This window comes from Zootermopsis nevadensis, unplaced genomic scaffold (genome assembly GCF_977971745.1).
Source record: "Zootermopsis nevadensis isolate Lab colony 2312 unplaced genomic scaffold, Znev_1.0 Znev_ptg000031l, whole genome shotgun sequence".
In the NCBI taxonomy this organism is placed as follows: Eukaryota; Metazoa; Arthropoda; class Insecta; order Blattodea; family Termopsidae; genus Zootermopsis; species Zootermopsis nevadensis.
Window position 1 is genome coordinate 7,253,554 of NW_028259163.1, and position 13,840 is coordinate 7,267,393.

General features: G+C 34.2%; 2 protein-coding genes across 2 annotated transcripts in view; one reads left to right on the forward strand and one right to left on the reverse strand.

Annotated features, from left to right (window-relative positions):
- The window catches only part of LOC147872071 (eukaryotic translation initiation factor 4 gamma 3-like), a 69,934-nt gene that overhangs the window by 24,039 nt on the left and 32,055 nt on the right, over positions 1-13,840 (reverse strand). The gene's annotated exons all lie outside the window — the stretch shown is intronic.
- LOC147872073 (ankyrin repeat and LEM domain-containing protein 2 homolog) lies at positions 165-13,139 on the forward strand (the record flags this gene model as incomplete). The annotated part of the gene is made up of 10 exons (XM_087359240.1): positions 165-285; positions 1,011-1,330; positions 3,089-3,400; positions 4,382-4,534; positions 5,386-5,606; positions 6,380-7,494; positions 8,452-8,622; positions 9,566-9,713; positions 10,146-10,277; positions 11,202-13,139. Coding segments are annotated over 10 exons (2,883 nt in total), but the record flags the coding sequence as incomplete, so codon positions are not given.

Consider the following 13,840-nt stretch of genomic DNA (forward strand, 5'->3'; position numbering starts at 1 on the left):
CTGTGGTTGGTATTAGTAATTGCATCATAACGGAAAAACAGTTGAATTCGAGTTTTATAAAGCTTCTGCTTTGATTTAACGTCTTCCTACCTTGACTCCTTTGAAGTTCTTGTTTTAAGAAGGGTTTTATGAATGTTATGTGTAGAGTAGATTTTTATATTTAAAAGCAACGTTTTTATGTGAAGGACGCGGCAATTTCGAAACAAAAATTTTGTGATACTGCTAATTGTGAAGAAATGTATTACGGTGTAAATATACCTAGTGACACTGTCTTGGAATCTGATGGTAAGTAGTAAAATATAAACATAAATGAATATGCATTCGAAAGTTAGTTTTAAGATTTTGAATTGTAGATATAGTTTATTTACATTCTACGGATAATAATATAAGTACAGAACTTATATATGAACTTATGAATTTTAAATACAATAACTAAACTACATAGCACAACAACCCAGAAGACAGAAATCTTCATTCTCACCGCTGTGAAACCTCAAATCTTGCAACGAAACCTTATTTACATATAGATATACCTAAAGGTTAAGAATTGTCAACAGAGGTAAAATCATCTACAGAGTAGGAGTGAGTTAAGAGGTAATGCAGACTTGATTACTTTTATATCATGATTTAAACTCTTAATTGTATGTGGAAGATTATTGAATGACTTGATACCTGTATAATATACTCCTTCTTGATATGTAGTGAGGTTAGGATTTGGCATTTGAAGGTCATATTTACATATTATGTTTAAATTATGTGCATATTTATTTCTTTGAAATTTGTCCAAGTTTTTCACCATAAATGATAGTAAGGAGAGTATTTATTCACTTGCAAATGAAAGTGTAGAAAATTTTCTAACTAATTTTCTACAAGAGCCTCTGCTTTTAAAACCTGTCATTATTTTAATTATTTTCTTTTGGATGTAAAATAGGTAATTACTGTCTGTTGAATTTCCATTGACAGATTTATGCATCATTTGTATATATAAACATTTTTGCTTCATTTTTCAGACACTCTGCATGTCTATAATGACAAATCAGAAGCACTGAAAATTGTGAAAAAATACAAGGAAGCGAGGTTTAATTCCTTTAAGACAAGACAGGAGGCTGTGGAATTTGCAGTTCAAGCTCCTGAAATTGTAGTTCCAAATTTAGAAACCAGCAGTCCTGTAATAGGTGAAAAACCAAGTCCTTTCAAAGCACCTAAATCCCAGGATTTGGTTTGGCTGAGGAAAGTGATAGAATGTGGTGACACTCTTACATTCACAAATACCATCTGGTGTAATCCTCGTTACCTAGTGAGTAGTGGAGATACTCCAGCCATTCTTCAGGTATGCAGGTTGCATTCTTATAAGTAGTTTTGAAATGTATGTGTTAGTATTCTACATAGAATTCCTAACTCGGTCATCACTGATTTTAATGCTCTTTTCATACACAAAAAATAAATCAGACTGCCCTACCAAAACATTCTGTGCAATAAAATGGTTTCACAACATTAAGAGTGAGCATCAGAAGCAGGGATTTTGAAGTTAGGTGTTTCTTTTATTTTTATATGTGTAGTTGGGAGCCATCTATGAATGACTAAATGAAATCCAGGCTCTTGTATGGGCGATTATATACAGAAACCATGCTTGTTAAAAAAATTTAAGTCCATGGGTTAAGATAGGGTTATGAAAACTGGCATGAGTAATGTTTTTGTTTTTTTTCCCTCTGTTATTTGTGTGTTCAAGATACAGGCTTGTTATTTTGTATTTGGATAATTATGTAAAAAACCAATTTAGCTTATGTATATATCTCAGAGAACTTAAACAAAAATTATCTGGTGTTGATATTTCCCCAAGGTTTCGTTAATACATTCAAAGGAATGTGTTAGAATTGCATAAGAAAATAAAGAGAAGAGAAACTTGATTATACTATTGCAAGATTAGAGCATTTGTCAAGAAATCACTGGTATATCTAGTCTAGCAATAGGATGTTTCAGTCTTCTTGGCAAGAACTGCTATAAAGTTAATGAAACTTCACCTTTTTCTGTAACAACCACGAGACCCAGCTATAATAATACATTTTTGCAACTGGTTTATCCAGACAATGAATGAAGATTCACTGACCCACAAGTATTGTTTTTTACTGACAAAGCCTGGTTTTTCTTAATTGGACATATGAACACACAAAATAACTGATTCTGGTGCTCAAAATACCCTGGAGTCCTTCATTATATTCTGCTTCAAAATCGAGAAGTTGGTGTTTGGTGTGGAATCAGTGTATGGTGAATAATTGTCTCAGTTTTTCTTTTATGGATAGTCTTCACTCAGGAAGTTATGTTAATTAGATTTTGAAAAGGATTTTCCTTAAGTTCATTAAAAAAAGGAAAGTGTATGGTTACTTTCAGCAGGATTCAGTAAAGGGAACACAACCGGTAACTCTGTGGCCACAGTAACTGACATGTTTGTTGAAAAATGTATTAATGAAAGTTTATGACCAACTTGTTTCCCAGACCTCACACTGTGTGATTTTTATTTATGGGGTAGCTTGAAAGACAAAATGCATAAAATAAATCAAAGAGAATATTGAGGAAGCAATATTCAAGATTTTCCCAGCAAGCAGCAGTGTGTGAACTGGAGTGTGCTTTGCTGTGCATTTTTATTAAAATAAAAGTCAATGTTGTTCTTTGACATTTATCTTGAGATCCAAATGTAAAACAGAGAAGAACATCCATGTTCTTCTTTGATTTCAACTCTTATGGGGATTTACCATTTTTTCTGGGTATTTTCAACCTTAATTCCACTGGGAACTACACTAAGATGTATCACAGTCTTTAATTTATATGTTATTTATTTATTTTCCGTTAGCTGTAATTTACTCTATAAACTTATAAATCATTATGCTTTGTTCTGCCTGACGGTAAAAGTGAATAATCTATTCATTATCAATAATGACCTGCAACTATAGAATATCGCTAACAGAGAATTGTACATAATTGTCAGTTATTATTCATAAGTGATATTTAATCACTATTACTGCACATTTACATGACAGATGATCAAATTTAAATAATTTATTTACTGTTTCTTTGTCTTTTCCGGGTTTAGGAAGGCTCACGGTATAACGCAATGCATGTAGCAGCCAAGGCTTGTGACGCACAAATATGTGATCTAATTCTACAGACAGTGAGCAATGTTGCATTTATTCAGTTGCTGTATGGAGATGATGATGCTGCCAACTGTGAGGACCGAGCTCGTATCTTGTTGGATCTTTACCTGAATACTCCTGATAAGGCCCTCAATGAGACTCCGATACATTTTGCAGTTAAATTGGGAGCTCTTTCAGTTGTAGATGTATTGGTGTCTTATCCACAATGTGATAGACATTCGAGGAATAAATATGGACAAACACCAAGAGATGCAAGTAACATGTATTTTCATTATCATATATACATCACAGTATTCTTCAGGAGTGAGTACTTGGTATAAAATATTTATGTTATTGTCTGTGCTTCAACTAAGAAGAATGTGATTGGTTGGTAATGTAGTATGATGGGAGAATCAAGAAATATGTACAAAGTTTTGTTTGGGAAACCGTAAGACAAGAGGTCAAGGCATAGTTGGAAGTTGGTCAAAAGTATTATTTGAAAAAGTGATGGCGCATCAAATTCCACGAAATGAGGGAATTTTTTTGACTATTTGAATGACAGAAATTTTTAAGGAAAATTCCTCTACCTTGGAGTTAGTTGGTCCAAAATATTTCTCAGTTTGTTAAAAAAGTGATAATATAACCCAGAAATTTATTTCACACTCAGTGTTATTGATTTTCATAAAAAATTAAATTAAGTATATCATAAAGTATTTAGCACATTGACATTTTAAAATATTGTTTGTAAGAATTTGTGAAGGCCTTTCTTTTAGAGTTTTACCAAGGATCTCATTTACGTACTTATAAACCTTTTTTTCTCTACACTTTGCATAAAGTGTTTAGAGATGTCAGTGATAATGAAATTATTATATATATATATACAGTATATGATTCCATTTTAAAGTTTAGAAATTTGATATAATTGAATGTGATGTGACGATAATTATGAATTGTGAATAGATAAGAGTCTGTCATGGCTTATGTCAGTTCCATGAAATTGCCTGGAGAGACTCACAAACAGAAAAATGACAATCCAGATAGTCATTAGACTGGTCAAGATTCAAACTAGCTAACCTCCCTAATACAAATGTGGAGTGCTGCCAGAGGACCAGTCTGCTTGCTGAGATGTAGGATTTTACATAGCTGAAACAATTAAAATAGTGTGGCTACTTCCTGTAACCCGTTATATGTACATAACGTTATTTCTATCTTACTTACCATACTCATGATTTCTCCTTCTTCTTTTTTTCCAGGTTATCTGCAGTCGTGTTTCCTCTCCAGATGAAAGTCTAAGGCAAAAACTGTCAAATTTACTGGATGACATGTTTTATGTTCCTGTACTTAGATCAGAGGATAATTCTGTACAGCCTACTGTTGGTGATCCATTCTCTCCTGCTTGCCCTCTGGTTGGTAATAAATTGTTTTTACACATGTATTCACTATGCAGGGTCCTGTCGAGAAATTTAAATTAGTCAGAGAATTCTCTCATATCAGAGCACGTAGTTTTCAAAGTGAAGCTGAGACAATTCAGGGTGTTCACAGGATGTCTGGAGATTCATTTCTAGCAGGAATGTTGACAGTTACTTCTGTTACCATGTTTAGACCCCACACACTGCTTATTTGATGGATGCAAGGAGGTTTATATGTTCTGTCTCATGTATTGTGTGTGTACTTCATATGTAACCAAAACTATCAAATATAACAGTTTGTAAAATCTTTTACTTAACGTGAAATGTTTTGTCACAATTTTTTTTTCGTCATCATATTGCCTCGCATTGAAGAGTACAGATTAAATGTGTTCCTCTCATAACACCTTGATTAAAGCTTTTTTGAATTTTTTTGTAGATGTTCTGTTTTTATGTGGTTAATAGCTGTTTTCCATTATTTAATTGTATCTTGACTTTATTATATTTTGAATGCCTTCTGAATTTATTTGTCTTTGTGTTTCAGTTTTCAGTTCTATAGGAAATAATCTAGGGACTGTGTCCTTTTAGGTAGGGTGATCGCCATACACCACCTACTGTTGTCCCCTTGGTCCATTCTTGATCAAGGAGACTGGGCTCCATGAGCTGACAGTGCATATATATCTATACTACACCCACCCAATCACCAATGAAATCAACCTGTCAGTCTCTGGTGTTGGAGGCAGACACAGTCTGTGAAATGCAGAAAATTAACTTCATACAAACATGGTTCATCATCAGAGGAGACGTCATTCTATTAATTTACTGTTTGTTCTAAAATGTTTATTCATCAGGTATTAAAAGCTGATCCACTTAATGGAAGGATGGAAATCCGGGCTTATGCAGGACCAATGAATCATGAAAAAGCAATCGTGTTCCGGAAGAAGTGGAAGACTCCTCCTCGGATGCCTCGGACTCCAAAGCAGAATGCCTGCAGACAGGCATATACAGGAAGTCTGAGTTGTCATGCATTTAGACTGCTGGATGTGGAGAAAGGATTAGAAAGAGTTGGCAGGTGGGAGATACGGACGACTTCAAGCTTATGTTTCTTTCACTTTGCTTTAGTGAGACACTGTTTGCCCAAATCTAAGTGGTTCTTGAAGTCAGAGCTTCAAATATAGAAATTTTACTCAACAAACAGTTATTTTCTTATGTATTATAAGATAAATGCACCATGACCTGAGAAAGGGCAAGTGTATTTGGTGCCCCATGTGAACCTTTAGCCTTGCACGTCCCAGTTAACCTCTAAAACCGAATATTGTGCATATGTAATTTCAAATGAAGTTTAGATTATGAAGCAAAATGATATGTTACTGTTACTGAATGTATAGATTTTAAAATTTAGAACCTCACGAGGCAGTCTGTTTGACAGGAAAATGCTGACTCCACTACTCACACATCAGCCAATCATAAGTAATATCAAGCATTGTTGATGGTAAATTACAAGGCCATTTATTCTTTCCTTCCATTTTATCTTTCTGTATTTAGATGCGTGTTTTATTCTACTTGATGCTGTTTCTCTGCCTCTTATTATTCATTCAGTTTTGTTGACAGTGTTCCTCAGTTTTTCCATATAAAAATAATGGGATGCAAGAAATTTTCACATGAAATAATATTAGTATATTTGTTTTAGTAGTAGAATGGTGTCCTGCTCAAACAGTTTCAGTTAGTAGCTTGATGTTATTGGCCAAAGAAACTGTTGACCATGAAGCATAATGCAAAGGAAGAAAATATCTGCTTTACTTTGCTTGAAAGTATAATATATTTTGTGCCTGTGATTTCTTACAGGGACCTGGCTGAGGAATTCAGGGTTGGTTGGAATGAATATTGGCCATTTCTTGATACATTTACAAATTTGGCCTCTGAGGATGGGCTTCAGAAACTTGAGGCTTATCTGAAGAACAGATTTGAGGAGGCTGCACAGAAACCATATTCAACCAAGGAGTGTTATGATAGTTCAGAATGTGTAGTGAGTGGTTGTGTATCATCTTTAACAGAGTATAGTGAAAATCAGTCAGTTGATGATGAGATTAGTCCAGTGTCAAATCTGTGCCTTGCTTTTAAAGCGTGCAGTCTGTCTGACACCAGTCCAGTTAAACCACTAGTAGAGAATGCGTTTAAGACCAAATCAAATGTGTACAGTCATCGAAAAGTGGATGCAAATGCTGGCATGGAAGATGAAACTCTGTTGAATCCAGGTGTTAGCCCATTCTTATGTGTAGAAAAATCTTGTTGTGTGTTCGCTAAACGAATGTTTGATGGACTCGCGGTTGTTGGTCGTAGTGTACAGGTTAGTGATTCAGTGCCTGACATGCTTGATCCAGAAATTAGGCATCTCCAAGATCTTGTCAGCAGTTTTAAAGATGACGCCAGATTCGCATCTGTCGATTTTAATCTCGTTCACTCTCGAATCGCCGTAATTGTAGCAGCAAAGCTTATTGAGCTTACTAGTGATGAACTGGAATTTGTCGTGTCTGGTCTTCAATCTACGGTTTCCCCATTGTCATGTTCTTATTCAGATGAAGAGGATGATGTGAGCGTATGTTACCGTGATGCACATGCATATGCTGAACACCAAAGAAAAACCAATTGTGAACGTAATCAGGTAAAATGTATTGCCGAGTATATTCTTTGCGCCTTAGAAATACAAGGAAATGGTAAAGACACAGACAAAACCAGTGGTGCTAAGAAAGATATCCATGTCCGAACAGAAGAAGAATGTATGAGGATTTGGTCTGATGCTTCACAGTGCTTATGCTTCAGACAAAATCATAATTTTATGAGAAATGCTAGGAAAGGTTGGTCCTTCAAGAGAAATCATGTGCGGTCTACATCTGACAAAGCTAACACACAATCTTCATCAGATGGAATTACAAGACGACTTACATTTGTAGAAGATAATGGTGAGTGCATATTTGTTACGTTGTTTGCATAAAATAAATGTAGAATTTAATTTTATTTATTATTTGTAGAAATTATATTAGTTTATGTAAGGTACCTTTATTCCACCTTAAAAATGTAGTGATACTCGGGGATTAACAAAGCACTGAAAATAAATATATATCCATCACCATTTCAGTTCCATCTAGTGATAATTCTTCATTATTTGAACCCCTGAACTAAAGTAAGTAAATGCTGAATGTGACTAAAAATTGTTTATGTATGTATTTATTTATTTATTTGTGGTTTATTTAATGATACTGTCAGTAGTTGAGATTACTTAGCATCAAATGATGAGATGAGTAATGAATAATGAATTTGAAAGGATATGGAAGAAGGTGGACATGGTCTGATCCCAGAATTTGCAGGGAAGTCCTGAGTAAAACCATGAAAAACCTTAGGATAACTAGTCTCCAGGCTAAGATTTAAATCATATGCCCCAAATATGAAGCAGGAGAATTACAGATTTTTTGTTGGAATCAGTTCATGTGATGTAGGTTGAAGTCTTTGACACTCCCAAATGTAACTGAGCGACCTTTGTAACAAATCAAATTCTTATCCATTCACGCCTATACTCGTTGCATATACTGGTCTCTTTCTTGAAAACATAAGTCCTCCAAGTGTTAGGGTTTCCAGTGAGTGGAGTTTGTAGAATCAATTTGTTCTTGAAAAATCATACAAGTTTAGAATGTCTAAAAAGAGATTTTTAGCAGTACCAATATTTTACTTCTGTAGATGGTGCTGTGAATGCTGTAAATACCATTGCATTCTATTCTTCTTCTGTGACACTCAGGGGATTTTAGACAATATAGTTACTGTTACAATTGATCTCCTTCCTCATATTCATTATTGTTGATCCTATTAGCATATTGTACATTATAATAAATAATGAAGCTAATTAATTATGTACTTTCCACTAGATTCTGACCAGCAGTGTGATAGTACAAGAATTAGTGAGATGGAAGGTTCCATTCATGAAACACACTGTAATCTGAAAGTGAGCAGCTTTAAAAAGAGACAGACATATAATTCAGAAACTAATAAGTTACATAAAATGACATACATATCATCAGGTGGTGAGTTTTCAGAAGGTAAGATTTCTGATGCGTGTTTTTATGTACATGTCTTTTTAAAATGTGAATTTATGCTAATATAAGTGCTGGAGACTGAATATTGTATGGTGCAGCGTTTCTCAACCTGTGGTACACGTACCACTGGTGGTATGCGAAGTAAGTAAGAAAAGCAGAAGATAATATTAACATAAATAAGATTTCCCTGAATGAATTTGGTTACTGGTACATTTAGTGTGTTAAATTAGAATTAGTGGTATGCCAGCGAAAAAGGGTAAGAACCCCTGGTTTAGTGGAATACAGGGCTAGTCTAAGTGATGTTCACGATATGAAAGAAATCATACGTTCAATGAAATTCAGATGCACAAAATTGGTACCAATGGAAAGAGAAACTCTCCAAGTTTTGTTTCAGTACATCACAGGTGTTCAATGCGAGCCCCCTTGGTAACTCGGCACACATCCAGCCTGTAGTCGAGTTCCTCCCAGACACGTTGCAGCATATCATGATCGATTGCTGTAATGGCTTCTGGCAAGGTCTGTGGTGAGGGTGGCACGAAGAATATCTTTGATGAACTCCTACAGAAAAATATCACAGGGCGTCAGGTCCGGTGAATGTGGAAATCCAGGACACAAAAGGCTCCTCTGCCTTCGTTGGCAGTAATTTTCTGTCATATCGCCCCTGGCGGCGAACAGTGTTACTATGCGGCCGCGAAGTATACCAACATAATCTTGGAAAGTTTTTCTTTCCATCGGTACCAATTTTGTGCATCTGAATTTCATTAAACGTGAGTAACATGTGTTTCAAATCGGAAACATCATTTAGACTAGCCCTGTATAAAGGCCTGAAGGGACTAGTTGTTATTTACAGAATGTAGGGGTTCTGACCATATAATTTTATGAAATGTATAGATGATAGCCTCTAACAGATCATGTCTTATGCATGTGAGTTTTATTTGTATTCCAGATGATGATGATGATGATGAATATTTCACACCACCATCAACACCTGAAAAACTCAGCAGAAATGAAGTACATTCATACTGCGATGATGATGATGACGATGACGCTGAAATGTTAACACCAGACGAATGGCCAGATGTTTTTATACAAGGGTAAATACTGAATGTCACATAAAGCAAAGAGTAGAATAATTTTTCTACCCACTACTGCTGCTACATTTATTTAACCAAAATGTTGGGGAAAGTTTTTTTGCCCGCTGCATAGAATTCATATTTGCCTTGTCAGCAGTTTGTCATTCATGAAATATTTATCTGACAGTGAAGTACCCAAACACACTAATTGTTACCTAATTTTTGTAGACAGTAAAATTTTAATCACTTAAAGTGGTAATGATTGCTAGAAGCTGTATTTTGTTGTTTCCTCATCTTGTAATTTTCAAACGCCTGTGCTGCCATGTAGTCTTATATGTGGTTAGCAACATTTAGATCTAATGATGAAAAATCTGTAACCACCTTAAAGAGTGCCCAGAATACTAAGTATATGAGCACAAAATAGTCTTATTGAAATATAATTTTTTTTTCTAGTGACTCACCTACCAAGTTGGATGCCACTGTAATGCAGGCATTGGATGGCTTAAATATAGACCCTATAGAATATCCTAACATTTATAGATGGCGACATTTGGTTTTGCTGTACTCTGAAAGTGTGAGAGCCATGTAAGTAATGTGTCTAATGTAAATAAAATTAGTCAGTAATAAATCAAAATGACATTTACGATAATTCCAACTTTTATGGTTCCCAGAAAATTTAACATTAAATTTTTGTATGTACTGCATTTTCCATGGACAATCCATAGTACTCTATGTTGTATGAAGTGTACAAGTTCAATTTGTTGTCCATTGTTTGTATTTGTATTATCTTTGTACACAATATTAATTAAATTAAAAAAGAATTATGAACATGTTCCTAGCCATCCATAGTATTTCATCTGTTTTCACTTTCAAACTAAATAGTAAATATCTTGTTTGGAATGTTCATGTGGAAATGGATTGTTAAATTGTGTAATTATGCTTACAAGATCATGGTTTCAGCTTTAATAATATTTCTGTTATGTTCCGCTTTGAAGTTTCTGATTGTTAAATTGATTTAATATTTTTCTTGTATTTCGATAAACACAGAAAGTTTTGTAAAACTCCTTTTTGTCAGAGTAGAGTTTCTCGTATGTGCATATGGATAATAACAAGAAGACATGTATAAAGTGAAGCTTTCATGATAGACTCTCAGGTTACAAGCCATGTCAGGTGGCTGAATGGTGAATGAACCATATTTTCTGCCAACATTGTGAGAGAAATCTGTGTTCTCATCCTCAGGGCTCAGATTTGTTACGCAGCAGCCTTGAGGATGAGAGCAGGGGTTGTTTTCGAAACGTTGGCAGAAGATATGGTCTATTCACCATTCAGCCACCTGACGCGGCTTGTAACCCGAGTCTTTCATCAACAAGAAGACATGTTTTTCAAATTTTAAACTAAATGTCTATGGAAAATAAAGTTGAATTACAAAGAAGTGGAAATGGTGGACAGAATTTGTGAATGGACATTAAGAAGGTAAAACATTTTAATTATATGTCTTGTAACTTTCAGATGGTCCAGTCCTCTTCCTTCGAGGCCTAAAGCAAGAACTAGAATGCTTCAGACACCTGTCGCAGATTCTTCACAATACCAAAAAGGTATGCAGTCTTCCACTCCTCCACAGGCATGGCACAAAATTACAGGATCATATTCACCATTAAGTCATCAGGGGTTGAAAAGAAAAATACTTATGAAATTCTAATAGCCTATATTTTATAATTAGAAATATGTTTATCTATATCTAGATGTAGTAAATTCTGATGTTTGTTAAATTTGTATTATCAGATATTAGAACATTTTAATGCAATGGATAGTTTATTATGTAGGAAGCACATGTGGGATATTTTCACATGATCTTAAAATTTTATGCAGGTAAGGAATAAAAGATTCTTAAAAGAATAAGAAGAAGAAGAAGAATTGATCAGTAAAGGAAGTCAGCAATAAGAGTATTTCTTAAAAAAAAATTCTCAAATAGAGATAATTCCATATGTTCACAAATTAAACTTTAGGCTTCTTGGACGTAGGACCCAGTGATTCATTCACCTTTTTTGTCTCAGTTTACTGTATAATTTTTCTTGCCATTATATTATTATCAATAATGACCTGCAATTATAGAATATCGCTAGCAGAGAATTGTACATGATTGTCAGTTATTATTCATAAGTGATATTTAATCACTATTACTGCACATTTACATGACAAATGATCAAATTTAAATAATTTATTTACTCATTTACGTGCATATAAACCTTTTTTTCTCTACACTTTGCATAAAGTGTTTAGAGAGGTCAGTGATAATGAAATTATAAATACTGTACAGTATATGGTTCCATTTTAAAGTTTAGAAATTTTATATAATTAGGCATACGTGGAAGTTGGTCAAAAGTATTATATGAAAAAGTGATAGCCCATGAAATGAGGGAATTTTTTGACTACCAGAATCAGTTATTTTGTGTGTTCATATGTCCAATTAAGTAAAACCAGGCTTTGTCAGAAAAGAACAATACTTGTGGGTCAGTTAATCTTCATTCATTGTCTGGATAAACCAGTTGCATAAATGTTTTATTATAGCTGGGTCTCGTGGTGAAGTTTCATTAATTTTATAGCAGTTCTTGCCAAGAAGACTGAAACATCTTATTGCTAGACTAGATAGAATGCTAAATTTAATTAGGTACTACTTCTACTTTAGATAGCTTATTGGTTTTTATACAATAGTCTTGTTTGGTCTAAATTGGAGTATGGATCTGTTACTTGGAATTCTATTACTTCCAGTGATTCTACCAAAGTTGAAAGAATTCAAAGGAAATTTGCTGCTTTATGTCACGCCAGATTTTTTAATGGCCTAAGTGACTATAATTATGAAGACGTTTCAGTGAGGATAAATTTTCTTTGACTGCACCTGCTGAGGAGCCATCTTGATGCTCTCTTTCTCATTAATATATTTAAAGGTAAAATTTGCTGCCCATCCGTTTTTGATTCAGTTTCTTTGTGCGTACCCTCCGATCCATTAGGGACTACTTCTCGTTTCTTTGTTTATCGTAGTCTTAAAGCTAGTTCCTTGTTTAGGTGTGCTTCTGCTGCGAATGCAGTCTGTCAGCGCATCAACATTTTTAACAAGGAGAATATTTTTCTTGGGCATTTTATTTAGCCAATTTCCTTTTCTTTTCTTTTTTCTTTTACTAAAGTTTCATTTTGTATGTATTATTTATATTTAACTGTTTTTAATTTAATTATTATACCTAGGCATATTATTCAGCTCATTTGCTTGTTGATTATTTTGTAACAAATTAATGAATTGATATATTATCATTATTATATTGTACATCTATATATTTAGTTTATTGTTTGTTTGTTTTTGTATTGTTATGTTTATGTTTATTGTTAGTGCTTGGCTGTTATTGGCCTCTTTTGGATGTTGCCAAGCACTCTAATAAATGAAATGAATTATTATTATTATTACATTACTCCTACTTTGCACACTTTCGTAAATTAGTTAAGGCTACCATTAAGTCTGATAGGCGGCGGTGGTTAAAGTCTGTTGATGACAGTCTTAAAACTCACCCTCAGCATTTTTGGAAACACGTTTCAAATTTCAGAAGAAAAGATAACTCCCTCATTCAGCTAAAAATTTGTGATCAGTTTGTCAGTGACCCGAAACACATTGCTGATGAATTTGCTACGCATTTTGAATCAATTTTTAACACTTCTTGCCAGTCCGTCACTCCTACCGATACTTTTACTTCTGATTTTTTGCCCGCCGCTCCTATCTCTCGTGCTGAAGTTAGCAAGGCGATCAAGCGCCTCAGACCCTCAAAGTGTGTGGGGTTAGATGGAATTCCTTCGTTAGTAATTAAGGGTTGTTCTGATATTTTCACTCCCTTATTAACCTATATTTTTAATTTAAGTGTAACTAGTGCCACCTTTCCATCCCTGTGGAAAGAAACAGCTGTTGTTCCTGTGCTTAAAAAAGGCAACAGTTCCATTGTTAGTAATTATAGACCCATCTCTATTCTTAATAACTTTTCAAAAATATTTGAATTTATTGTCTATGATCATTTGCAAAAAAATTTTAAGTACAGATTAAATCCCTCAAAGCATGGTTTTCGTAAATTTAATTCCACAGCAACAAATTTGGTTACTTACCTTAATTC